General features: G+C 40.9%; 1 protein-coding gene across 1 annotated transcript in view; it reads left to right on the forward strand.

Annotated features, from left to right (window-relative positions):
- Window positions 1-17004, forward strand: part of PAH (phenylalanine hydroxylase) — a gene marked incomplete at both ends in the record, with an annotated part of 69311 nt that extends 52307 nt beyond the window's left edge. The window contains 9 exons of the mRNA XM_080705069.1: window positions 9-76; window positions 3589-3785; window positions 5525-5660; window positions 6678-6747; window positions 10359-10415; window positions 12562-12657; window positions 13428-13561; window positions 15241-15356; window positions 16961-17004. Coding sequence (XP_080561195.1) covers window positions 9-76; window positions 3589-3785; window positions 5525-5660; window positions 6678-6747; window positions 10359-10415; window positions 12562-12657; window positions 13428-13561; window positions 15241-15356; window positions 16961-17004 — 918 coding nt within the window. The remainder of the gene's footprint in view (window positions 1-8; window positions 77-3588; window positions 3786-5524; window positions 5661-6677; window positions 6748-10358; window positions 10416-12561; window positions 12658-13427; window positions 13562-15240; window positions 15357-16960) is intronic.
- Window positions 17005-26314: the final 9310 nt, after the last annotated feature.

Below are 26314 nucleotides of genomic sequence, written 5' to 3' on the forward strand. Positions count from 1 at the left end.
TCTCCTAGGGTTTTACAGATCCCGTGTACCGAGCAAGACGGAAGCAGTTTGCTGACATTGCATACAATTACCGCCAGTAAGTTTTGCGTGTTGGGTAAAAGAGATAAGAGCGGGCCTCTTGCCTGTATTTCCTATTAGAAAATATAGACATGGAACATCCTGCGTGTGTGTGTGTGTGTGTGTGTGTGTGTGTGTGTGTGTGTGTGTGTGTTTGAAGCCTTCCCTTTAATAACACGTGTTTAAAAAATGCTGCTAGACAAAACAAAATTACCCACTGTGCTGGGGCCCAGTTCTCTCCCAAGCATCATTGCCTAATTATACAATGTCTGAAATAATTAGGAAGGCCTCCATCCTGAATAAAACAGCCTCTGGTTTTCTCCACATTAAACCGGGGAGAAGGAAAGAAAGCATTGTTTATATTCAAGAAGGAGCTGGCGGCTTTACTGAAATAATGAATCATTTGAGATCTTAGGCCAGACAAGCTTCAGCATTCTACTTTTATCTGGTCTTGCCCAGCTGTGCAGGGCAATTTTAAGATTTTTTTTTTCCCTGTTTGGGATTTAATGCTCCTCCCCTATGCTATTTTAGCCAAAAGAAAATGCAAAACTCGAATATGTTGTTTGGGAAGGGAATTGTTTTGCTATTCGGAGTCCTCAGGAACTCTATGAATCCTACCATGGAAAACAGTATTTTGGGGGAAAGCAGACCTCCTCAGTTAAGGGAATATTAAAAGACAGAGATAAGACAAAACTCAGAAGTTGTCCAGAATATTGAGGTAACAATACCTTAACAGCTTTGATAGAATATCCATGAAATAAAGGAGATGCTGAGATTTTGTATACTAAATATAAAGTTACCTGAAAAATGGGAAAACTTCTAAAGAAAATGAGAAAATGGGCTTCTCTGACTCCGGATTGTGGAGAGATCCAGGACTCCGCAGCCCTGGGTCAGATCTAGACCCAGGAATCGCACAACACACTAATTCTTTCTGTCTTTGCCTTTGCCCCATCACATTTTTTCTGTCTTCTCCTTGGCCGAGGCTGAAGACTTCCTTCAGAATGTCAGTCTTTGATGGTATTAATAGTGTTCCTGCTGTAGGGCTGGGCCTTGCTAAATGCTTTGCATATTTTATTTTGTTTAGTTTTGATAATAACTCCTCAGTTTTAAAATGAGAAAACTTAAAGCTTAAAATAGTTAAGGAACTTGCCAAGGTCATATAACTGGTAGGTAATAAATATAGATTTTTAGCTTTTCCTTCAAAGCTATTCTCAGCTACTTCTGTGGGTGTCTGGAGACAGGCCCAGGCAGGTCCAGGACTCGGGGCCTCTGTCCCTGTCTGGCTCTGGTGTCCTCAGTACAGGCCTTGTTTTCAGGCATTGGCCACATGTCTCCTAGAGATGGACCCCTGTACCTCTAGGCTGACACCTCAACTCAGTTAGAGGTTATGCCATTAACAAAGTCAGACACAAATCTGCACATGAGTCTTACTGACTAGTTGAATTTCTCTGGCTAGGGCTAAGGCCTTTCTCTCAGCCAATTGCTGTGACCAAGGGAATGAGAGACTCCTATTGGCCAGATCTGAAGATGGAGGTGGGGCCTCTTCCCACTCTGACCACACATGCTGAGCGGGGAAGAGGTGCTTTACTTGAAAATTGGGGAACTGAGGTTGTGTTCCTGGAAGAGCAAATCTCAACCAGGGGTCATCTTGATGCAGAGAATGTTATTTCTTGAAACTTGTTGCAGAAATATCAGTTGACTTTCTTTTTAAAAAATTAGAATCTGTTATCACAATAATGATCAATTACCCAATAGTCATTATTTGTTAGTACCAGTTTACTAAATTTACATATAGTATTTTGCTTAAACTTACTACACCCTGCGAATGGTTACTTAATATTAGTCCATGCAGTAGTTACACTGAAGGAAGCTCAAAGAGGCCTATCAAATTTCCGTAGGCCACACAGCTAAGTGTTGAACCACCCCCTGTCCATTTCCAGGACTTTTTCTTCTCTTCTCTCAGCCCTAGAACAATGGCACATTTTTAGGCAAAGGATCACCTGATGTTCCTCCACTGTCCCTGCCTGCTCCTACAAGAACCTTTGAGCTTGTCTTGCTTTCAATTCTTTAAGTAAAACTTTAATTCCTGGCCACCATTCTGTAGAAAAGAATAGTGTCTTGCCGGGCATGGTGGCACATGTTCATAATTCCTGCGCTTAGGAGGCTGAGACAGGAGGATCACACAAGTTCGAAGCCAGCCTCAGCTACTTAGTGAGGCTCTCAGCAACTTAGTGAGACCCTGTTTCCAAATAAAATATAAAATAGGTCTGGGAGTGTCGCCTGGAGGTAGAAAAGCCCCTGGGTTCCACTCCCAGTAGAAAGAAAGAAAGAAAGAAAGAAAGAGAGAAAAGGAAAGGAAAGGAAAGGAATAGTGACTTTGCTTAATGTCCTCGAATGAGCTACAACTCTGAAAGTTCAGAAGGAACCTAGTTTGCAGCCTGATCTACAATTACAAGGTAAACAGTCCCACTTTGTCCCAGACGCTATAACCCTGGGAAGAACACAGACCTACAGCCCAGGGAGCAGCTGCTGGTCCTTGAGATCAGGCTTTGGGCTTCATTTGTTTTCACTGTTCAGAACACAGCTCAGGACCTTTCCATCTAACAGGTCTTAAGTTGGAGTTTGTATCAGTTACCTGGGGAGCTGATTCCAATCCAGAAATCTGGGATTTCCCTTCCATTATGCCTGTAGGATCTACAGGGCAGGGTCCTGCATATGAACTTTGATAAGCTTGGTATGGGCAAGCTTATCTTATACCTTAGCTTATTTGTTTATTTACTCTGCTGTCTCAATATTTATTTCTATAACATTTTACCTCTGATCTAGAATTTTTCTCTTTAACAAATACAAATGCATATATTTAAAGTGGACCTGATGCTTTAATTTACACACAATGTGAAATCCTAGCCTGTGTTGAAATGCCTTCTTAACTTTGCAGGAGCTGAAATATCAAACCCAGCAAGTACATGCCCACTAAATAATGGTGTTTCAAATTCATAACCCATGGATTAAAAAAAATCTAACTTAGCTGCTTTAGTTAAGTCCTTAATTGTGCAATTAAGCACAATTTTGCTTTGAAATTTTGCTGAATGGAGACACCTTTTTATGGAAAGAAGGTGCATTTTTCTCAGCACCCAGTCTCCAGTCTATATATTGCCCCATACTCTCTCCTTTACATCTGCACTTACCTGCCTGAGCCCTAAAGCTGCATGGATTTCTCTGCTGTGTAAACAATTGGAGTGTCTGAAGAGCAGAAAGACCAAGTGGTTTCCCAAAGGGAGAGCAGCTGCTGAGATCCGAGCACATGCCATTCTTTTTATCAGATCACTCCTGCACCAGGAAAAGCAAAATAATACTGTTTCCTGTGCCAAGCAATGGAATGCTTCTCTTTCATGGAGCTTTTTGAAGTCCATTCTAGTTAGTGGTGGCAGCTCATACACACAGGAGCCCAACTCCCCTTGCTGATGCCATCTGCATCGCCTGCTCTCCTTCTGTTCCACCACAGACACCTGATTTATGCTTGCATTCTAGTGGGCAGCCCATCCCTCGGGTGGAATACTTAGAGGAGGAGAAGAAAACGTGGGGGACGGTGTTCAGGACCCTGAAGTCCTTGTACAAAACCCACGCTTGCTACGAGTACAATCACATTTTTCCACTGCTGGAAAAGTACTGCGGCTTTCGTGAAGATAACATTCCCCAGCTGGAAGATGTGTCTCAGTTCCTGCAGAGTAAGTGCATGGGCAGCTGGATCCAAGGCCCAGCAGGGATAGGGGAAGAGAGGGAAGGGGAGGGGGCAGGACCTGCAGGTGAGTGCGAGGCAGTGAATTTGTGTTAAATGATGCTGGTTGAGTATTCCAAGAAAAAACTAATGGTGCTGTGTCCTGCCTTCCCTGTGGCTCCCAAATCCTGCTGCTTTTGTACATGCATAGGTATCAGGTGTGGCTTTGACCATGTGCTTGTCCCAGAAAAGTATTTTATTTTCTACTCAAAGCCCAAGGTTCTCTGTGCACCTCCCAATATTAAAGAGAAGGCTACAGCGTGAGTTTGTATAAGAAATGTGCTCCTAGCCAGGTGTGGTGAAGCATACCTGTAATCCTAGTACTTGAGACAAGAAGATCACAAGTTTGAGGCCAGTCTCAATAACTTAGCAAGAAAATGTCTCAAAAAAAATACAGAGAGCTGGGGGTATATCTTGGAGGTAGAATGCCCAAGAATTCAATCCATTTAGGGAGCATTTATATCTAAGATTAAGAGAGGTACATGGGTCCAAACGGAATAAACTACAGCCTGAGAACACGAGAGGAGAGGCAAGGAAGTCCTAAAGACATTCTTTAGCGAATTATCCCTGTCACTATCCAACAATGAGAATAATAAACAGTAATACTAGCATTTGGGGAGCTACATAACTGTAAATAAGAGAACAGACTCTGGAGCCAGAACTGCCTGTGGCTTGTGACCTTGGAGAAGGGCTTTCACCTCTGCAGGTCTCAGCTTTCTCCTCTGTAAATTGGAGGTGATAATGATGTCTACCTCAGTGCTATTGTGAGGATTAGTTAGTACACATAAAGTGCTTAGAACCGTGACTGACATATGGTAGGTAAACTATAACTATTCTTCGAATCATTATCAATGTCCTCCTCCTCCTCCTCCTCCTCCTCCTCCTCCTCCTCCTCCTCCTCCTCCTCCTCCTCCTTCTTCATTTAGAATGCACTGAGAGACATATATAGGAGCCAGAAAGATGGTGATCAAAATGTTGTCTTTAAAGAAAAAAAGCTATATAGAAAATGTGGTAGAGATGGGCAGTCAAGTCAATATCAGACTTCCCGATATTTCATCCCTTGCTTAAGGAAACTTGCTTGCCAATTCATAGTGCCTAGTCTGTTTTGCAGCTAACAGCAGACCAGAATGTGCTCCTCTATGGGCAGTCAAAAGAGGAGGAGCAATAGAGAAAGGGTTAAATCGAGACACTCATTTCTTCTTTCCCAAGGCTCCAGTCAGACAGGCCACTGCTCCTCATAGGGCACAGCTGCCAGGTGCTGTGGGGAAGCTGGGAGCTCCCCTTCCACCTCCTGCCCTTTGGGCAGCAGAGAGAAAGCTCCCTTCCCACTCTGTAATGTGAGAAATAATGAATAAGTTTTTGACCATACAAGCAATGATGAAAGTGAGATTTACTAGGTTTTCTGACCAACTAGGCTTTGTGCTCAGACTTCACACTCGTTACTCTTTTGATGCTTGGAATATCCCCTAAGCTGTATCTATTTGTATTTTGCTGGTGAGTAAAGTGAGGCTCAGAAATGTGAGTTTACTTGGCTCAAGCCAGTGGGGGCAGAGCTCTGAACGCAAGCCTGCTTGATCTCAAGTCCACACTCCCTTGCAGTGGGACGTGCTGTCTCCCTCCATGGAGGCCTCTAGGTGACTCTGGCTCCTCTTTGACCCACTTGAAGATTTTCTCTTCTTTGCTTTCCAGGCTGTACTGGTTTCCGCCTCCGGCCTGTGGCTGGCCTGCTCTCTTCTCGAGATTTCTTGGGAGGCCTGGCCTTCAGAGTCTTCCATTGTACACAGTACATCAGACATGGATCCAAACCCATGTACACACCGGAACCGTGAGTATCGTCCTCCATTCCCAGTGGGTACCATCCCTTCCTGACCCTGTTTCATTACAGGTTGGTCCTCAGAACTAGTTACCTGAATTATCTGATGCTAGTACTAAGAGAGAAACCCATCTATTCTGGGGACTTTCTCTGACCACAAATACCCAGTTTGAACATATAGATTTGGCCATCCTCTGAACCCAGAGTTCAGATCTTTCTAGGCAGTGGGAGCAAGGGGTGCCATTCAAGTTCCCAAATCACAGCTATGAGGTTCCGAATGGAAATTGCAACAGCTGGCATCCAAGCTATCCCATTTTTTCTTAAAATACACACCTAGATCACTCCAGTTGTTCTTTGCTTAGATTGTGTTTAAGCTCAAGGCAGAGAATGGCTGGCAACTATTCTTACTTTGATGTAGAGCCATCTCCTTAGTTAGAAATTTATCTAATAAAAATCAATAGGGCGCTCAAAATTATTTTTCCCTGCCTATAACGTTCATTGCAACTAATCAGAAAAGGTCTATTCCTGATGATATGGTACATAGGGTATTAAGTAAGTATAGCCTGTTTTCCCCCTTGCTGCTAAATCCTTCCAGACTAAGAGAAGGGCAACACCATTTTATTTGTTTCCCTTGGGAGTAAATAAGCCTATGCTAACTTTCAGAGAACTCAATACCAAGGGCAAGACGTAGGATGAGAAGGGTTCATGACCCATAGTTCACCGAGGCATCTGAAAGGATGCCCTTAGAAGTATTGGCTCTTCTGCCCTGCCAGGCATCCCCCTGGGCATACCCCTTGACCTTGGCCACTGTGCCCTGCTCTGTGCCTTTTCTTTACTTTCTTTTCCCCTTCTTCCTTTCTTCTTGTGCCCTACCTCAATTGACCCCACATTCTACATATTGTATATTCTTCAGAGTGAAGTCAATAGCCAATGAGTTGCTTCCTTTCTTCCTGACCTCTCCTCCTGCAGAAAGAGTCTGGCTTGGCTTAATTCTCCTCCCTGATAAGCTCTGTGCTTTCTGTCTTTCAGTGACATCTGTCATGAGCTGTTGGGGCATGTGCCCTTGTTCTCAGATCGCAGCTTCGCCCAATTTTCCCAGGTAAGGAATGGATCGTTCTTGTCTTCTAGTTATAGGGCTGGAATATGAGCTCAACTCATGGAGGGGCGCTCACACCACGACAATGTTGGCACCAGGAACAGTGCCCAAGAAGGGTATGTGGTTCTGTGGAGCTTCCTAAACACCCATTCCATGGACCACAGCCTGGAGTTGGTGAACTGCTCAACCTCTGAATTATGTTTTGTGTGGTCGACTTTGATAATCTCACTTATCCTATCAGGCATGGTTCAAGAGGCTTCTCATCCACCAAGTCTCCCTGATCCCCATATTGAGGTCATTTCAACCTCTTCCAACTTCTGATATCTTCCCTCCCCTACTCTCCTTAGAAACTGCCACTTTCCACCTAGTCAAGTAGTTGATTTTTTATCTATACCTAAATAAGATGATATATGCTAAAAGAAAAAACTAATGCTAGTGCTATGACTTATAGTTGAGAAAATAACAACTAAATATGTAAAAATAAAAGAGCGAAATGTCCCGTCACCATCAAGAAAACAAAACCTATACCTTGATCCATCTTTCATAGTAGTGAATAAACTAAGAAGAAGAAGAAAGAAAATCTTTTAGGATGAATGAAAAAATACTACTAATTCTTTTCAGGTGCCTAAAGGCAGCCTAGAATCATAGCTGAGTATCTGGGCTCATAGTAGAGTTGAATGGTGGCTCTCGTGTACTCACAGGGCCCAACCCTATTGCTGACCAGCTGTATGACCCATACAGTTTCCACCTATGTAACTAGTAGAAAGCCTTTCCTGATGATGCTCTTTCTTTTGCAGAAGAATCTGGATCAAATGGAATTATTCATGAGTAAATGATGGGCTAAGCCCGCATTTCAGAGTAATGGCATTGCGTGTGAATCTTATATGTATTTTCAGTGAGCTGGAAGAAAAGATTTCTGCTGTTGAATGAAGAGGCTACTAATTAATACTTGAAGCAAACAAAGCACAAAGCTAAACTCATTTCTTGTTAAGTAAGGGAGAGCCGTGCATGTAAGATGCACGCTGTCTAAAGTGTCTAACAGTGAATACTGTTACTTCTAAATGACGCTTGAAAGTTATGGATGGCAAAGATTCTTGAACTTTTAGAAGTGAAGTGTGGAGGGGTTCCTTTAACTTTAAGTCTTGAAACATCTCCTGGCAGTAAAATTATAGCTGCCAAGATGGTATTGATGACAGAGGTCAGGTTTAAAATACGAAGGATGTGTTACTCAGACCAGAGAACTATCACTTTTCTCCTTGGAGAAAGAAACTTTTAAGTTTTACTGCCAGAAATTCTTCTTCCCAGTCAGAGACTAAGTGTCAATCTCTTTAACCATTTCTACTTTGGGGAGGGCACATAGGAGCGGGCAGTTATATAAGTTAATAGACAGAAGCTACAGGACCATCAGTGCCATGTACTATCCAACTTTGATTCTGGAAGTCCCAGGGCACATTTATTTTTGGTCTAAAAGTAGGACTTGATTCTTGCTACAGGGAAGTATGGGGTAGGATGGAGCATAGGGAAATATTGGGGGCCCTTGATTTAGACACGTTTACAAAGAATGATGATTAAAAGATTTATGTAGCATTTGGGTCTTAGATTTATCAATGGATTCCGACGGGCTCAGGACTGTGTAAGTCTGGACAGGTGGATGGGATAGAGATGGAGAGGAGTAGGGAGCAGAGCCAGATCTGGAACAGTGGTTGCTTTGGTTCAGTCTAAATCAGACAGACTTTTCTAAGCTTAGTATGGGCCAGGATCAGGGCTTGACCCAAGGAGGGATAGAGAGATGAGATCATATAGCCTCTTCAAGGTAGGCCAGATCACAAGTTGTCTTCTCTGTCTACACCCAATTTTTGAGCTCATCCTATGCCGTGGCTTTGAATACCATCTCTACTTTATACCTATGGATCAGACTTCACTTCTCACTCAGGCTCACATGCCCAACTGCCTACTTAGCATCTCCACTGGGGTGTTTATTAGATGTCTACATCATCCTGCCCCAAACTGAATTTCACTTCTTCTTGCTCAGATCTTTTCAACCCACAGCCTTCTTCATATCAAGCCAAGCCCACTTCATTCTTCCAGTTACTCAAACCCAAAGCACTTGGGGATATTATTAACTGTTTTTTCTCTTACCACACAACTAGTCTTCCAAAATATTCTATGTGCTTTACCTTCAAAATATGTGCAGAACTGGACCATATCCCATCACTCCCACTGCTACCAGCCTCATTTCAGCCACTCTCGCCTCCCACCCTGTTCACTCCAGTCCACTCCTCAGCGGTGTACCCAAGAGGTAGCCCACGAACCCCTGCAGTCTGTCCTCACACTGAAGCCAGAGTGAGTCATTGATAACATAAATCAAATCATGGCCAAAACCCTGGAATGTCTTTCCATTTCACTGAAAGCAAAAGCCTGAGCCCTAAAATGCCTAAAACGGTCCTACATAATTTAGTTCCGGATTCTTCTTCAGTGTTACTTACTATTTTCCTCACTTCCTCTGCTCTGGTCACACGGGCTCCTCTCTGTTCCTTAAACCGACCTATACTCCCCTCCCTAGAGAGCTTTTGCATTTGCTCTGTGCTTAGCCTACAACGTGCTTCCCTCTGATGGCCATAGAACCCACAACCTCGCTCAAGTCTTTGCCTAAACATCACCTTTGATGATGCTTGCTCAAAATCCCTATTTGTTATCACAGCTTCTCCCAAAGTCTCTAGAACTCTTTCTACCCCCGTCTTGTTGTCCTTCTGTTTCTGTTTTCCAACGAACTTATTGCTGTCCCAAAGATCTTTATATATGCTTATTGTTTATTATTTATAAGCTACAAGGTCATATGTATCTGTATCAGTTTTGCATTTTTTGCATACTTCCTGTACATAGAAGACATTCAATAAATATTTTGGAATAAATTAACACATATAGTTAGAAACACAATGAAGTGAAGTGTAGAGGGATTCTGTTAACTTTAACTTTGGAAACATCTCCTGGCAGTAGAGTTATAACTGCCAAGATGGCACACACATACACACACACACACACACACACACACACACACACACACACACACCCCAGACTAGAACAAATACTTTGAAAGAGATAAAGAGGCCAATGGAGGAATTCTGCAATTGGAGCTGTGACAAGAAGTGATCCATGACATTTCAGGCCCTCCAGTTAGGGGATATGCAAGAAGGAAGTCATCTTCTCATCTGCAGTTCTCCTGTGGTGTTTCAAAGAGCATGATTAAGATTCATCCATTATGCCAGGAATGTTCTACTTGTGTTGTGGGAGAATAATAACTGGTCTAAAGTCAAGAGATGAAAATTTAGATACCAACAAACTGTGTGACCATGAGCAGGTCCCCTCCCTTCTCCGTGCTTCAATTTACCCTTTGTAGAATGAAGACAAAGGAAAATGATGGTGAAAGGTTTCTTCTGCTCTCCAGGTATAGGATCTAGGGGTGTGTGGCCAGGGAAGACTCGACAGGACACACAGGGTCTATTTGGCCTTTTTCAAAGAATCTGGCCATGTACTATCTTCCAAAAACCAGGTTGGTACTGGAGGCAAAGGTTAAAGACGGGCTCTGTCCATGACTCTCTTTCTCTACCACACAGGAAATTGGCCTTGCCTCTCTAGGTGCACCTGATGATTACATCGAGAAGCTTGCCACAGTAAGTCTTTTCCTTCCCAGGGTAGATGGTGGGAGGGTGATATACTATGACCCTTAGATCTTTAAAGGTTTGCTCTTTCCCTGAAGGCCATGCCATTTGAAAAAATAAACCCTCAAAATGTAGTGGGTTTTATTTGCCTAAGTGAAACTTCACAGTTTGATTTCTCCTTAATGGGCTGATTTTGAAGTCAGCTGCATGCAGATGCTTACACACAATTTTAAGCAGAGTGTTCTTGTAAAGAACAATAGGCTATAATAATAGCCCTCAAAATTCCTTGGGCATAAAGTGTGCTGTGAAGTAGACTAAATTCCCAGCTCTGAAGAGGGAATATTTATATCTCTACCTCTGTACTGCAGCCAGCATTATAATGTTTCATTTCTCAGACTCAAGGTAGAAATGGGAGTGGGCTTCTCATTCGTCTCAAATACTTCTCTCTCCTAAGTGAATATCATGGCCCTTATCCATTTAAACTGTAGAAGCAGCAAATTAGTGTAGTAGGTGATTTCTTTTTTTTATATTCCTTGGCAATTTCAACACATCCTTTTCCAGCTTCTAAGCCATATTTCTTGTAATGTGCCCAGGCTGGAGGTTGAAAAAAATAATTTGGAGTTATAATTTACAAATGAATGCAAATCTATCATTAAGATGTATCAGCTTAACACTTTAGAATTAAATTCATCAGAAAGGTCAAAACCTTCCAGGTTTTTTTTCACTAATTATCTGTTCTGAGACCCCAGTCAAGTGGGTTTTTGTTTCCTTATCTCCAAATATGGGTACAATAATTTGTATTCTATCCATCTCAAAAATATAACATGAGAGTCTGAAGAACTGAATTTGCATAAACATGAGTTTTTTGTTTTTTTAGTGGTACTGGGATGGGACCCTTCTACCTCTGGGCTACACATCCAGACCTATTTTATATTATATTTGGAAACAGGGTCTCTTAAGCCAGAGCGGCTGGCTTCAAACCTGTGTGATCCTCCTGTCTCCACCTCTCAAGCACAGGGATTACAAACGTGTGTCATCATGCCTGGCTGAACATGAGTTTTAAAATGTCAAATCCTTCAAAGATATAAGAAGCAGCTTTCAAAGAGGCTGAAGAGATGGACAGAATTTCTCACTTGTAAGATGAAAATAAACTTTAAACCCAGAGCATCATATTATCTACCTTAACAATAATAAAAGGACCCATCACCAACTAAACTTAAAAAGATCCTATTATTAATACATGGCTTACATTTGTAAGTCCTGGGGTTTTGTAATTAGCTGTGTAAATATAAATGTTTTGATTACCTACCTGTGTTGAAGACTTATCTGTATGTGAACCTTGACAACTTTGTCAAAGGTAACATTTTCTAGTCCAACAAACAGACTTAACTGGTAACCCAGCCCAAATTTTCTGAGCCTGAAACTGTCTCCAGTAATTGAGTTCTGTGCTCCTCCTGGTGTCAGAGCCTCAGGACTCTTCCCAGGCCAGGGGTCTCAGACATGTTGTAGCAGGAGCTGTTGAAAGAAAAGGACTTGTTTATTTGGAGAGATAAATACAGTGGTTGGCTTCAGCAACACTCCAAGTTTTACCATAGAGAAAGGAAAGGGATGCACCCCTCATGGATTCTATCACTACCTCACCTTTTATCTCCCACTGCTGTACCTGATGAAACTACCAAATAAGCCCTACCATTTGAAGAGCATCTTAGGAATGTGTAAGTGTAGTTTATGCCAGAGAGACAGAGAGAAAGGAGAAAGAGGGAGGCAGGGAGGGGAAGGAGAGAGAGAGAGAGAGAGAGAGAGAGAGAGAGAGAGAGAGAGAGAGAGAGAGGAGGGAGAGAGAGAGAGAGAGAATGAATATGAATGGAATGGAGGGGTTCTCATCACAGAGAGAATAACTCACTGAAGTTATCTTTCATTTGGGGGCTTCTTCAGTAGCCTCCAGTGCTTCTTACCATACCTTGAACTCAGTCAACTCTTGCTTCAACAGGTGGCTGGATAGGGTAATACACAAATTACAGAGAAGTAATATCAGGTCAAATTAATTCTGAGAACAGACCTGTACAGATTACAAACTGAGTGACTCTGCCCTTGATTCTAGAGTATTTGCTACCTTCCTCCTCTTGGAATGTGCTCTCAGATATTTTTTTCATTCCAGATTTACTGGTTTACTGTGGAGTTTGGGCTCTGCAAGCAAGGAGGCACCATAAAGGCATATGGTGCTGGACTCCTATCATCCTTTGGTGAATTACAGGTATGACCCTAATAGAAACCACATATGGATTTAAAATTGGGGGTATAGGAGAACATTCTTGTTCTCTTGGTATTGTTGATGCCTCATTTGTATCCATTTTGAGATGCAAATTGGAGGCTCATCCTCCAGAGATTGGTACCTTAGCAGCTATGGTTTAATCATGGCTGTGGGTATTAGAGGTAGAAATTCAACTGCAAATATAAAGCACTCTGGGAAGAAAGGGCCACTTGATCCCAAGACTGACCTATGTAAGCAACCTTGTATGTATGCAGATGCATGCCAGAAACATGTGATTGGCTGTCGCGATGTCTATTGATCACCTTACTTGAAAGTGGTGTGGTGGCGCATGCTTGTAATTCCAGCATTCAGGAGGCTGAGACAGGAGGATTGTAGTTCACGGACAGCCTCAGCTACTCAGTAGGCTCTCTGCAACTTAGTGAGACCCTGTTTTAAAAAAAAATAATAGAAAATAGGGTAGGGGGGTATAGCTCAGAGGTTGAATGCCTCTGGGTTCCATCCCTAGACCTGCAAAAAATAAAAAAGTGGTTGGAATGAATCACCACTTTGTATCTTGGCTATAGGTTTTAGATCAGCTATGAAGGTCTGAATCTAATATGTGCAAAATAACTTAGTTTAGGACACTTGAAGTGGAGTGTAGAAGGAATCAAAGTAACATGAGAGAAGATGAGAAGATGTGCAAATGGTCTATTGGATGCAGTAGAGACCACTGATCCTGATTTAACTCAAAACTCTTTACTCGGTTCCTGCAGTATTGTTTATCTGACAAGCCAGAGCTCCTCCCCCTGGAGTTGGAGAAGACTGCAGTCCAGGCGTACAATGTCACAGAGTTCCAGCCCATCTATTACGTGGCTGAGAGTTTCAATGATGCCAAGGAGAAAGTGAGGTGAGGTTGCAACCAAGGTGGACCATTAGCTCGCTCGGTGGGTCTCCCAGCTCAGGCTGGGGATGCCTGGGTGGGTGGGCCAGGACAGCTTCGTACCATGCAGACAGAGTTCATCCTCCCACCTTCACCATATTCATCCATTTCTACTCTCTGGATGTTCTGATTCCTACATACTACTCTACCATATGGTCTCAGTTCACTATAGACGCCAAATCCATTTCTGAACTATCCTGGGTATAGAGTAGCCACAAAAGTTCCTCCCATCAAATTAACCAGAGAAGTCTTCCAACTTTGGGACGTTTCTTCTTCCTCTTTCAGACACTTATAGCTTCCTTCTTTACCTCCATTATATCTTCATGAAATTTAATCTTCCCTTTGTCTTTCTCTAATCAACTAACAGTTTTGCATTGCTTGACAACAGAGACATGTGTGAGAAATGCGGCATTAGGTGATTTCTGTGTTGTGTGAACATCATGGCACAAACGTGCACAAGCCCACATGGTAGAGCCAACTAGACACTTGGGCTCTATGGAATACATGTGGAAAAGCCTATTTCTCCCAACAAAAGAGCACAAGATTAAATCAAACACAAGAGAAAATGGCTCAATCAAGGGACACAGTAAACACAAGATGTATGAGGCTGCTGCCCATGTAATACAGCATATTATTTTGCAGTAAACTTTGCTATTATAGGTAAGAGAACAATAAAAAAAGTATAATATAGCAAATATAAGAGCTGGCAATGTATTCATTTATTACCATTATTAAGTATTATGTGCTACAATGGTATGCTATACTTTTTCATGTGGTGCAGGCAAAGAACAGAGTCCAGAATCCCTTGGGCTCTACCCCGGCTTTGCATCTTACAGAAAGCAATGTCCTTACACCTCAGGTTTTCCATCTATAAAGTAGGACTCAGGATAGTACTCCCTTTCTAAGATTTTTGTTAAGGTCAAATTATTTGTAAGGAGTTTGGAGCAGTTATATTTAACTTGGTTACTAGTATAGGAGGTGCTAAATACATGTTAAATGTCATTATTTTACTTATTTATTTTGTGGTACTAGGGACTGGAACCAGGAGCATTCTACCTTCGAATTATAATCCCAGCCTTATTTTGTATTCTTTTATTTTGAAATAGAGTCTTGTTAGATTGTGGAGGGCCTCACTAAGTGGCTGAAATTGGCTACAAACCTGTGATCCTCCTGTCTCAGCCTCCCAAGTGCTGGGATTTCAAGTGTGCACCATCACGCCTGGCTTAAATGTCATTATTTACATAGCATTTTATTCAACTCTTGAGAGTTGTATTTTCCTCTATACATTTCCAAGAGTCTCTGAGCTTTTTTGTTTGTTTGCTTTTCTATAGCATTCTTTGTCTAGGCTTTATTTATTCCTTTTATCTTATTTAGTGATAAGAGTTTATGGCTTTATTTTATTGTGTTTCCTTTGTTAGCTCCCTCTGTCTTTTTGGAAGTAGGCAACTAAATCTGTGCATACATGTGTTTTTATATGCACACAGATGCTCATGATGGCTTCCCAAGAGAACTTACTAAAATTTAAGTTCATGTCTCAACTCTGGATTCCGAAGCCCTCATCCTAGTGAGGTTTCAGTGCTAACAGTGAAGAGAAATGGCACAGTGTTTTAGAATTACTTTTCTCAGGCCTATGGTTTTGGTTTCAGGAACTTTGCTGCCACAATCCCTCGACCCTTCTCGGTTCGTTATGACCCATATACCCAAAGGATTGAGGTCTTGGACAATACCCAGCAGCTTAAGATTTTGGCTGACTCCATCAACAGTAAGTAACTTGAACCCTATGAGGCCACTCTCTCCCAGAAATACAGGGTTGTGTTTTCTTACTTTCAGCACAGGAACAATAGGGAATTTATTAAATACTGAAGTAAGGAGAAAGCATCCTCACATTCGTCACAGGTTTGCTGAGGGAGGACATCTTGGCAAAAAGGACAGATTGCCTTCTGGGAGCCCATGCATCTCCTACCACTGCCCCTGCACCACCTTTCTACACCTGGTCCATCGCTCTCAGAGTCCCCATTATCCTTTGTCTCTCCCCCTTTTCCTGCAAGTATCCAGTTGATGTCATTCTAGAGGCCTGGAATCTCATCTCTCCTAAAAGCCACGTTCTATCTATTTTATCAGCCACCTGGTACATCATCTGCTGGCCTTCCACTCTTCCTTGATAAAGCATTATATGAGCAGCTCTTAAAAGAAATCACAGGGTCCTCTGGTTCATACCAGATCCTTTCTTTAACCCTTTAAGTTATTCTCCAGTGACACTGATCAACTTCTATTTCCCTTTGCCATTTGAAGTTCTTTCTATTTAAAATATTCTTCTTTCCATACCCATTTAGAGATGTCCAAAGTGGTTCATCTTTTAAGTCTTGCATATATATCTCTCTGGTCTTGGAGGAAGACTAGTTTGGATATCCTTCTTGTGTCTCTATCATCCTGGAGATCCCTCTTTCAAAGGATTTAACATCGTATTGTTTTATAATTATTTGCCTGTTTGTCTTTTCAACTAGACCCAAGCACAGTGCCATGTAGGTTCACTGTGAAACCCTCATCACTAGCCCTGTTCCTAAGATTTGTATTAGATACTTGAAAGTTAATGAATGAATAGATGAAACTACCAATGGGGAAAGCCTATAGGGAGGAATTCCAGGCCACTTAGAAGTCCCTGCCAAATGGGTAGTTTGACATAAATTGTTCCTGTAATTCCCTTCTAAAATGCCCGTGGCGATCTCTAATACATAGAACTAGCCCTGATTACTAGTCATACCCCATTAAGTATGGCCACCTGTGATCTCCCATTTTGAAAAGGCCCAAGACTGATTCACCCCACTTGATCTTGGACACTCACCTGCCATGAATTTGTTGACTAAAGAAGTTAGCCAAGTACTGCAGAAGCTGGGATATAGCACAGGAGGTGAGGCCATTGCTGTTTTTCCTGTCTTCCTCATTTTTCCTGAAAAGACAAAAATAACCCCATAGGGTATCATTTATAAGGGAGTTTTCAAGAGCACATAATAAGTAATTTAGGAACTACACTGTCCTTGAAGCATCTATGGATATGCATGTAAAAAAATAAACAGACCAATTAGTGATTTGCCTGGGGAAAAAACTGTCAAGTTCTTCCCCGAGAAACAGCCTGTGGAAAGGGGATGTTAGCTGTATGAGCTCTAGCACTTTCTAAAACACTTAAGTATCTGTACGACAACTTTCCAAATCCCATCTCCAAAACTAACCTGAAAACTCCACGAAGCCAGGGGTGACCACTCGGTTAGCCATGCATTCCACCCATCTCTGAGGGCTTTGCACAGTATATACTAAGAGGTGTCTGGTGATTAGGCACGTGGCCCATTTGAATGATGTTCTTCTTTATAGGTGAAGTTGGAATCCTTTGCAATGCGCTCCAGAAAATAAAGTGAAGCCATGGACAGAACTTGGTCTGTCAACTGAGAATCCGTTGATAGAAACCCAACTACTTTTATCTAAAAAGAAAATCTAAATGTGAATGTCAGCTTTCAATCTTTTTTAGAGCAACATGGAGGATCAGCAAATAAATCAAAATAATCTGAAATGACAGTGTGTTAATACATAATGGTGGATATTTTGGAGGATGATCTCATACTTTCAATTTAGTTAGAACAGTCATCTGTTATACTTTATTAAGGTTGATTAAAATATTGGAGGAGGCTTATGAAAGTTTTATGGATGTTTTTGTTTGCCTTAGAGAATTCCTAAAGAAGTATGTGTAACTAAATGTAAAACAAAAGATTGTCATTGGAATTGAATTATTTGGCTTAATATAAATCTTAATCTACAAAGTTCAGTTTCTATTTACATTAACTATCATTCCAATTACTGCTTTATTATTGTGCCAATGTAAGCTTCTTTTAATTTGGAATCCCATAAAAATACTTATAAACATTAAAGTTTTGTAGAATTATATAAAAAGCATTTTTCTTGTTTTATTGTAATAATAAGTATTGCTGTATAAGGCATTAGAACTCCCCATCCAGTCTGATCTCTACCAGTGTTGATATGTAGGAGAATTGGTGCTATGAGTTCTTCTAGTAATTGCAATGTTTCTCATCTAATTTCCATGGACCAAAGGGTCCATGTTGATTTGACTTGTGTGTGGGGTGAAAGATAGGAGACTAATTTAATTTCTTCTGCATATGGATATCCAATGGTCCCAAAACCATTTGTTGAAAAGGCAGTATTTTCCCCAGCTTATATTTTTTGCTCCTTTGTTGAAAATCAGCTGGATATAAGTGTGAGGATTTGGGTCTGTATCTTCTGCTCTATTCCATTGGTCAATGTGTCTGTGTTCATGACAATGCCATGCTGTTTTTGTTACTATAGCTCTGTGGTATACACTCACAATGTATATACTAAGGAAGAACAAAATTATGTCATTTTCAGGAAAATAAATGGAACTAGAGAATATTATGTTAAGTGAGATCAGTTTGTATATTTTCTCTCTTATGTGAAAGCTGGAGAGAAAATTGGAAATGAAAGAGACTTTCAATAAATGAGAAAGACCAGTTGAATAGAGGAAGAGGATTGAGGGAGGAAGGCAGGGAGGAGTAAAGAAGGATAGAAGAAGTAAATAGTTCAAATAATGCTATGTCTATATATAAAATATTGTAGTTGATTTTACTAACATGTATGGGGTGGGGGCAATATGGGGGGATGCCAAAGAAAATAACCAAATGTCATGAGGTGTGTGTATGTTTATATGACTTTGAACCTAACAGTGAGGAATATTTACAATACACCAAAAAAAGCATAAAAAGAGTCCAAATAGCATAATACATGTGGACCAATGGGGCAGAGTAGAGATACTCCCCAAATAATCTCACACATTTATGGTCAACTGATTTTTGATGAAGGTTTCAAGAATACAAAATGAGCAGCCGGGCATGGTGGTGCACGCTTGTAATCCCCGCACTTGGGAGGCAGAGACAGGAGGATCACGCAGGTTGGAAGCCAGCCACGCTGGTTTAAGAGACCCTGTTTCCAAATTTAAAAAAAAATATAAAAATAGGTCTGGGAGTGTAGCCTGGAGGTAGAAGGGCTTCCAGGAACCCCACAGCAAATACACACACACACACACACACACACACACACACACACACACACACAATGAGCAAAGAATGTCTTCCAATGAATAGTAATGGGGGAACTGGATACTCATGGGTAGAAGAATATGGGTAGAAGAATACCCCCTGTTTCACATCCTGTACAAAAAAACCCTCAAAATGGGTTAAAGACTTAAACATAAGACCTTATTGTAAGCACACTAGAGAAAGACATGAATAAAAAGATTTATACATTGATATTGGCAAAGATATTTTGGATATGACCCTAAAAGCAAGTCAATGAAATAAACAAAAGTAGACAGATAGGGTTGAATCAAACTAAAGGCTTATTCCCATCAAAGAAAACAATCAACAATAATAAGACAATTTATGAGATGAGAGAAAAATGTTTAAGCCATATATATATGAGGTAAGGAGTTAATAACCAAAATATGTAACTCGGTCTAACAGCAAGAGAACAAATAACCTGATTACAAAATGGACAAAAGACTTAAGTAGACATTTCTCCAAAGAAGGCACAAAAAATGTCTAACGGGAGTATGATAAATGTTCAACACTACGGATCATTAGGGAATGCAAACTAAAAACCACAATGAGTTATAGCCTCACACCTGTTCAAATGGCTATATTCAAAAAAGACAAGAGATAACAGGTGGCAAGATAATATTGGAAAGGCTTTGGAGAAAAAAGGAATCCTAATACAATGTTCCTTGGGAATATAAATGAGTACAGCTTTTATGGAAAGCCACAAAAATTAAAATAGAACTATCATATTATCTAGCAATTCCATTTCTGGGTATAGATCTAAAAGAGATTTTCTTTGATTTACTCTTCCTAAAAACAGAAGTAAATTAAGGAATATCTGTTAGAAAGGAAATAGACTTTATCCTCTCTGAGGTCCCTATTACTAAAGGTTCTCAATGAAATGTTAACTGGATCCTGTCTCTTTCCTTGATTGTCTTGCAAATGGAGAGAGCCCTGTCACAGGAATGATGGCCCTGCTTCCTTGTCAGGGGACTAGGGAAGACAGAGTTGGATTTAGAAAGAGGAATGCACCTTGCTTTGTGACTTCAGTTTCTCCCTCATGTCTCTTGTAAGAATGGCTCTTGGGTTTCTTTGTGAAGATGTATCCTATCACTGACCCCTTCATGTTGCTGACTTCTCAGACGCTACAAAGAAAGGAGTTGAGAACTCTACCTCTAAAGCAAGGTATGGATTGGCTGGCCCTTTCCTTAAGCCCCCACCTCTCTGTCTATTGGGAGAACACACTTTAAATTTGTTCCCTAGAGAATAACCATCTAGCAACATCTCCTAGAAGTAGAAAGTAAGTCTGTAATCACTGCATTGCTTGCAAAGGATACCTGTTGGCCCATAAAGTCTTTTGAGGTCCAAAAGTGTTTAAATATTCCTTGTGGCTTCCAGCCCTGAATCTGTTGCACTGAAAGAGCTCCAATTCCTTGGCCTAACAACCTCAAAAACAAAATCAAATTTCAGAGTGAAGGAGAAAGCAGAATCTTTCCACTCCCAGAATGTGCTTGGTTAAACCAAGGAGGCTCTTTGCACAGATACTCTTGAGAAAGCCAACTGATTTCCAAGGTGAAAAGCAGGCTGGAATTAAAAATAGGGGTGCTTTCACTTTGAAATGTCTCTGAAGACAGGATACTTGAGGCAAGTGTGAATGGAGAAAGAACCAGAATAACCTTGCCTACTAGAGGGGACATTCTCAGCACCGTGGACAGCGCCCCCTAAGGACACAAAGGAGGGAGTAGTTTTTTTTTAAATTTATTTTTATCGGTGCACTGTAATCATACATCACATTGGAATACAAGACTTGAGAGCATATACAAGCACACATCATCCAATTAACCCTCATCCAGTCCCCATCCCATTCCCTCCCCCTCCCTCAATCCCATGCTTGTTTGGTGATTAACTTTGATACATATGTTTATGTACCTCCTGCTTTTTAAAGAGGCTCCATCCTCCCCTATTCCATACCCTCTGATTGGTCACCTTAGTTGCTTCACTATAGGGCCCTTTCTATAGCTCGACCTCTTCCTGTTGCCCGTTTAGGAGGGAGTAGTTTTGATAAATAAATTTTAAAATATATTTATTCTTTCTTTTGTGTTGCTGGCCATAAGATTCAAAGCCTCGCAAATGCAAGGCAAACGCTTGGCTTCTAAGCTCTAACTCAGACCTTTTTATGTGGCAAGAGTTAGAATAAGCTAGAACAAACACCCAGAAACAAGATTTCCATAATTGTTTTGCTCACTGCACATTTCAAATAGACCTTAGCTGAATAAGAAAATAAAATGAAAGGAAGAGTTTGACCTTCATCTCCTCTGTGACAATATCTGATGTGATTTAGTCAAATAAAAACGAGGTACCATATTATTAATTTTGCAGTATACTCCCAAGTGTTACTTTTAAAACCAGAAGGTGAAACATCTTTCAGAATATTGCTCTGGAGATCTCAATTCAAATGCCATTCTTCCTACTCAGCTGAACCTATCTGGATAGATCCTTAAGCTCCATGAGTTTTTTTTTTCTTTTTCTTTTTGGTGGTACTGGGGTTCCTGGAAGCCCTTCTACCTCCGGGCTACACTCCCATGGGCTACACTCCCAGACCTATTTTATACTTTTTTATTTGGAAACAGGGTCTCTTAAGCCAGCACGACTGGCTTCAAACCTGCGCCATCCTCCTGTCTCCGCCTCCCAAGCACGGGGATTACAAGCGTACACCACCACACCTGGCAAGCTCCTTGAGTTTCAATGTCCTCATTGGTAAATTGGGGCAAGGATGCATGCCTACCTCATAAGATCACCATGACGAGCGAATAACATACTAGGTGTGTACAGCCTCTCACTTTCAATGACATCTTACAATTCTGAACATTTATTATTCTGATATAAAGTACAAATAGTACTCCATAAGAATTATTATCACTATCATAGTCATTTCAATCCAGGAACATGCATTTCTTTCTTCCCAGAGCTGTAGCTCTAAATCTTAACTTCCAAAAATCTGTCCTTCATGGTACCACTAAAGGCACTGATTTCAGCTAGAATATCATTTTGTGCAGGTTTTCTGAAATGATTAAACAAAATTTATTTTAAATGGATCATCCCCCAGACACACTCCTTCATGAAAGAATCTTTGCAAAAAACAACAAAAAACTTGACTTGCTTTTGCTTCCCAGTTTGAAGGTCATCTTGGGGAGTGAGAGGGGAAAGCTTTTGTGTTTTTAGGGGCAGGAAGTGGGGATCAACTTTAACAATGAAAGTGGCTGCCGCCGTGGTCAACTCATTTTGCCTTCTGAGCATGGACCGTATTAGGAGCCAATGTAGACAGCTGAATGGGAAGAAATTCTTGCAAAATAGAGGAGGACAAATCAGGATGTTAAGTATGAAGAGATGATAAGAAATCACTCTCTTCCTTGATGAGTACTGCTCCATCCTCTCTCATTAAAGGATGATAGAATCAAAATGGCCAAAATCTGTCATCAGGTATATAGTTTGGCAGGGAAAAGGGAGTGTATTAAAGCACAATGTTTTACAGTGCAATTTATTGCATTTCTTGAGTTTAATTATGTGAGTATTTATTTGAGTATTTACTGTGTGTTCAACTTAGGGTCAGGAGCTAATGCTGTATCTAATGCAGTGGTATAGAGACAGGAGTGGGGTAAGGAAAAAGGAGAAGGGGAAGGAAAGGGGAGGAACTGAGGAATGAAACTGACCAAGTTATGTGCATGTACAGATATGTAACAACAAATCCTGCTACTATACACAATTCTAAGGTACCAATTTAAAAATCTTAATAAAAATTAAATGGTTACTGCAAGGATGATACACCTCTGTTGCTCCTATGTGCAGAGCTGATTTAGTAGATCTGTGTTTCTCCTCAACACCCAGTCCTGGATCTCCTTTTCTCTTTGCTCCCCAGGAGTGCACTAAACCTAAAGGGGTCACTTTCCAGAAGCACACCAGTCCTGGCTCAGAATTTGGTCAGGTGTACCTCTAAACGAACGCTGCATCACATCCAAAAATCCAGTTTCCATTCTAGGCAGTTAACATTTCATCCTTTGGACACAGGTTAGGCCAGTGCATTTTAACCAAATCCCAGCCTTGCTCTGCTCCAGCACCAGCCTGCTGCTGCGGATCAGAAGTAAAGCTGGAAGTGACCACATGTCTACATAGCCCTCAACCCATGCTTTTCCACTTAGATACAGATGTGGGGTGGGAGAGGGAACTCTGGGGAAATAGGGAATTCCAAAACAGCCAAAGTCTTTGAGGTCCTCAAAGAAGGATGGCACCAAGGAGAAAACATGGGAAGAAACTTTCAGATTCACCCTGCAGGGAAGAACTTGCACTACCGAGGGCAGAAGGCACAGAAACATGGTTCTTACTCCTTTCCTATAGGAGGGTTGATAGAAACCAAGCCTGGATGGGCAGCCCTGACTCCTCCTTGCAATTTAGCAGAAGTAATGGGGCTAAAGTGGCCTTTACCCAGTCATCAACACTTGCCTGGACCACAGATAGCTCCTTCCTCCTGGTCCCTGTACCATCCAGAAGCTGGGCAGTCTCCAGTTCTCCCAGGGAGGATGAGCATGGTGCCCATGTCATCTGCCCCCTCTTGCTCTGCATCTTCCCTGCCCACCTCTGGATGTTTACTGGGCTGCTGGAATCCAGCCATGAGCTAGGTGCCCCAGCAAGGGTCAGAGATGAGAAGGTGGCTCTTCATGAAGGGCAGGCTCTGTAGCTCCCTGGAAAGTGCCATTCTAGAAGACGGGGCAGTTTGTTTTGGCATACAAATGTAGTAATTGCTAGCTACATGTTAGATATCATTATTAACACTGAGTTGTTATGCAGACACTACAGGCAAAAGGAGAGAGCAGTTTGACGGAAGACAATAAAGCTGCAGGTCAGGGCAGAGCATATTCATCGCTATTAAGTGGCCGCAGGTGTACACCTAACATCAGGTTAGAAGACCATTTTTCTTTTCCAGCAAATAGTATTTCCAGGAACCTTGGAAGGGAAGGTGGGACTGTGGTACAATTTCCTAAAGGAAAAAAAGTAAGTTTAATTGGTTAGAATGCTAAAGACGGGAGTAGATAAAAACAGAAGGGTGCATGGCTTCTGACTAGACACTGGGTGGGTTGATCCATTTCTTGTCATATAGTCAAATGCACCTATGCTTCACAAGTCTCTCTCCATGTTTTACCTGTTACTTTCTATCTTCTCAAACCTCTAGCTTCCCCCTCCACACACACATACATACCTACTCTCATTTTCCTCCTCCGACTTTCTGGCTCTAAAGGTCACACAGTGTAAGGGTTCAGAGCCAGATGGACTAGCTTGAATTCTCACACTATCACAGGTTGTTTGTACCTTGGAAAAATTACCCGATATTAGCTGACATAGACTGACTTTCATTTTAAGTGAGGCAGGTATTGCCAAAGTTACTTAGCTAGGTCGTTTCAGAGCCAGGACCTGAGCTCAGGCAGCTTGACTACAAAGCCCGAACTCTTGAAGATGGCTATTCTGCTCTGTTATTGCTCAGTTTTATCATCTTTAATGTGAGGATACTACTACTACTACTACTACTACTACTACTACTACTACGTCTATCTTCCATGACAAGTGAGATAATGTGTTGGTAAGTGGTGAGGCTGTAAATAAATCAGAAGCCCCCCCTGGCATCAATGTTCTTAATGGTAGCATTTTACTAAGTTAATTCAATTCAGAAAAGTAATTTTTTTCTATTGCCATATTAGCAAATTGTTGAACCAGGCTGAACTTAAATTCAAATCTGTACTGTTTCTAGACTAAGCAATCAAACCCATACTGGACCATTTGCTGCTGATGATACTGGGCACGTTTGTTTACCTCTCTGAGCTTTGGTTTCCTCATCTCCAAGTTAAGGGATGATAAAAACCTGTCCTGTCTATCTCATACAGCTGGGTTAAGAATATATACGAAATATAAAAATACATTTTTAGACCTTCCAATAGCATGGGAATGTAAGCATGATATTGTTAAGGTGTCATCAATACAGCTTCCTTGAAACTTCCCCTAATAAACTAAACTTGATGGACACAGCAAAATCACCAAAAGTGGTTTTAGATGACCACCTAGTCTACTGGAGGAGCTATTAAGAAAACCTACAAAGTGGGCTGGCTGTCATAGTACCAAGACCAGAAGCAGAGTAGGGAAATTGCCCCACTGCCATTCAAGCCTAGGAGGAGAATCTGTTCTACTGGAACAATAGTGAACTTCAGAAAAGCTTCAGTCATTGGGAATCCAGCCACCTGCACATGCAGTCTTCCCTCATCCTTCATCAAAACAGAATTGCTGTGGTTGCCCTTTCTTTGGATACTGGTTGTCTCAGTCATTTGTTCAACAAATATTTGTAGCGCTCATATTATGTGCCTGACATGATTCCAAAGAATACAAGCAGGATTCTTGTTTTCATGTATCTGCATACTGATTATGGATAAGGAGGCAGGAGGGGAGACAAAATAAAGAAAAATAAAGAATATGATACTTTGGTGTGATAAAGACTGTGAAGAAAATAAACATCTGATTATTTATTAAAACATTTTTAACAATAGATTAAGATATATTTTTGTTTTGTGGTACTGGGGATGGAACCCAGGGGCATTATACCTCTGAACTACACCCCAGCTTCTTCCCCCTCTTTTTTTGAAACAGGGTCTTGCTAGGTTGCTGAGGGTCCTGTTACATTGCTGAAGCTGGCCTTGAACTTGCAATCCTCTTGTCTCAGCCTTCCAAATACTGGTATTACAGGCATGTACCAGCACACCTAGCTCATGATATATTTTTCACAAATAATCTGGGGGATTTGAAAGAATTGAGTGACAATTCTAGAACAAACCTTATATTTTTATTTGCCTGATTCTGTCAATAAGACTTCTCAGCAGCTACAACTATAATGGGGAATCCCCCCCCAAAAAAATCAGTGCTGTTCTTGTCTCATTCCAGAAATAAGTAAATTCCATATGAACTATAAGTAAAGAAAGCTATCTACCTGGTTGTCAAATTCATTCACAATTAAAGTATACTTTTATAGTTAATACTTATTTATAAATTATGTATAAATACTATCTGCATATATTGCTCAATACAAAATAAATATTTTAATTCTTAGGATATGATAGTCACAGAAAAAATTAAAAACAGACTTACTTTTAGTTTCTATTCATATTTTTGTTGCAAAGATCAATAAAAGGCTTTGAGGAATAAATATCTAGCACTGGAATAAATTCTGAGAGCAACATAGAAGGAAAATATAATTTCAAAAATGATGTAAAATTTCTCAGTATTGTAAAAACTTTATCAATAATTTTTACTGGATCATTGAAAATATAAAATTGCAATGTAATTAAGATTTCAATGGCTACCTATAGAAGATTATCTAACAGTATTATTTTAAAAGGAAATATCTTAGTATACCAGGAATTATATTCCTTAAAATATGTGATAACATTTTCAGGTGAATTATATGTCTGGAAATATGTGATAACATTTTTAGGTGACAACGTAAATATATGTGAGGGATATATAGTTTTGCAAAGTTCCCTTAGGAAGTATACCAGATAAAATGGAAGACCTT

This window comes from Muscardinus avellanarius (assembly GCF_963383645.1).
Source record: "Muscardinus avellanarius genome assembly, chromosome: 11".
Classification (NCBI taxonomy): domain Eukaryota; kingdom Metazoa; phylum Chordata; class Mammalia; order Rodentia; family Gliridae; genus Muscardinus; species Muscardinus avellanarius.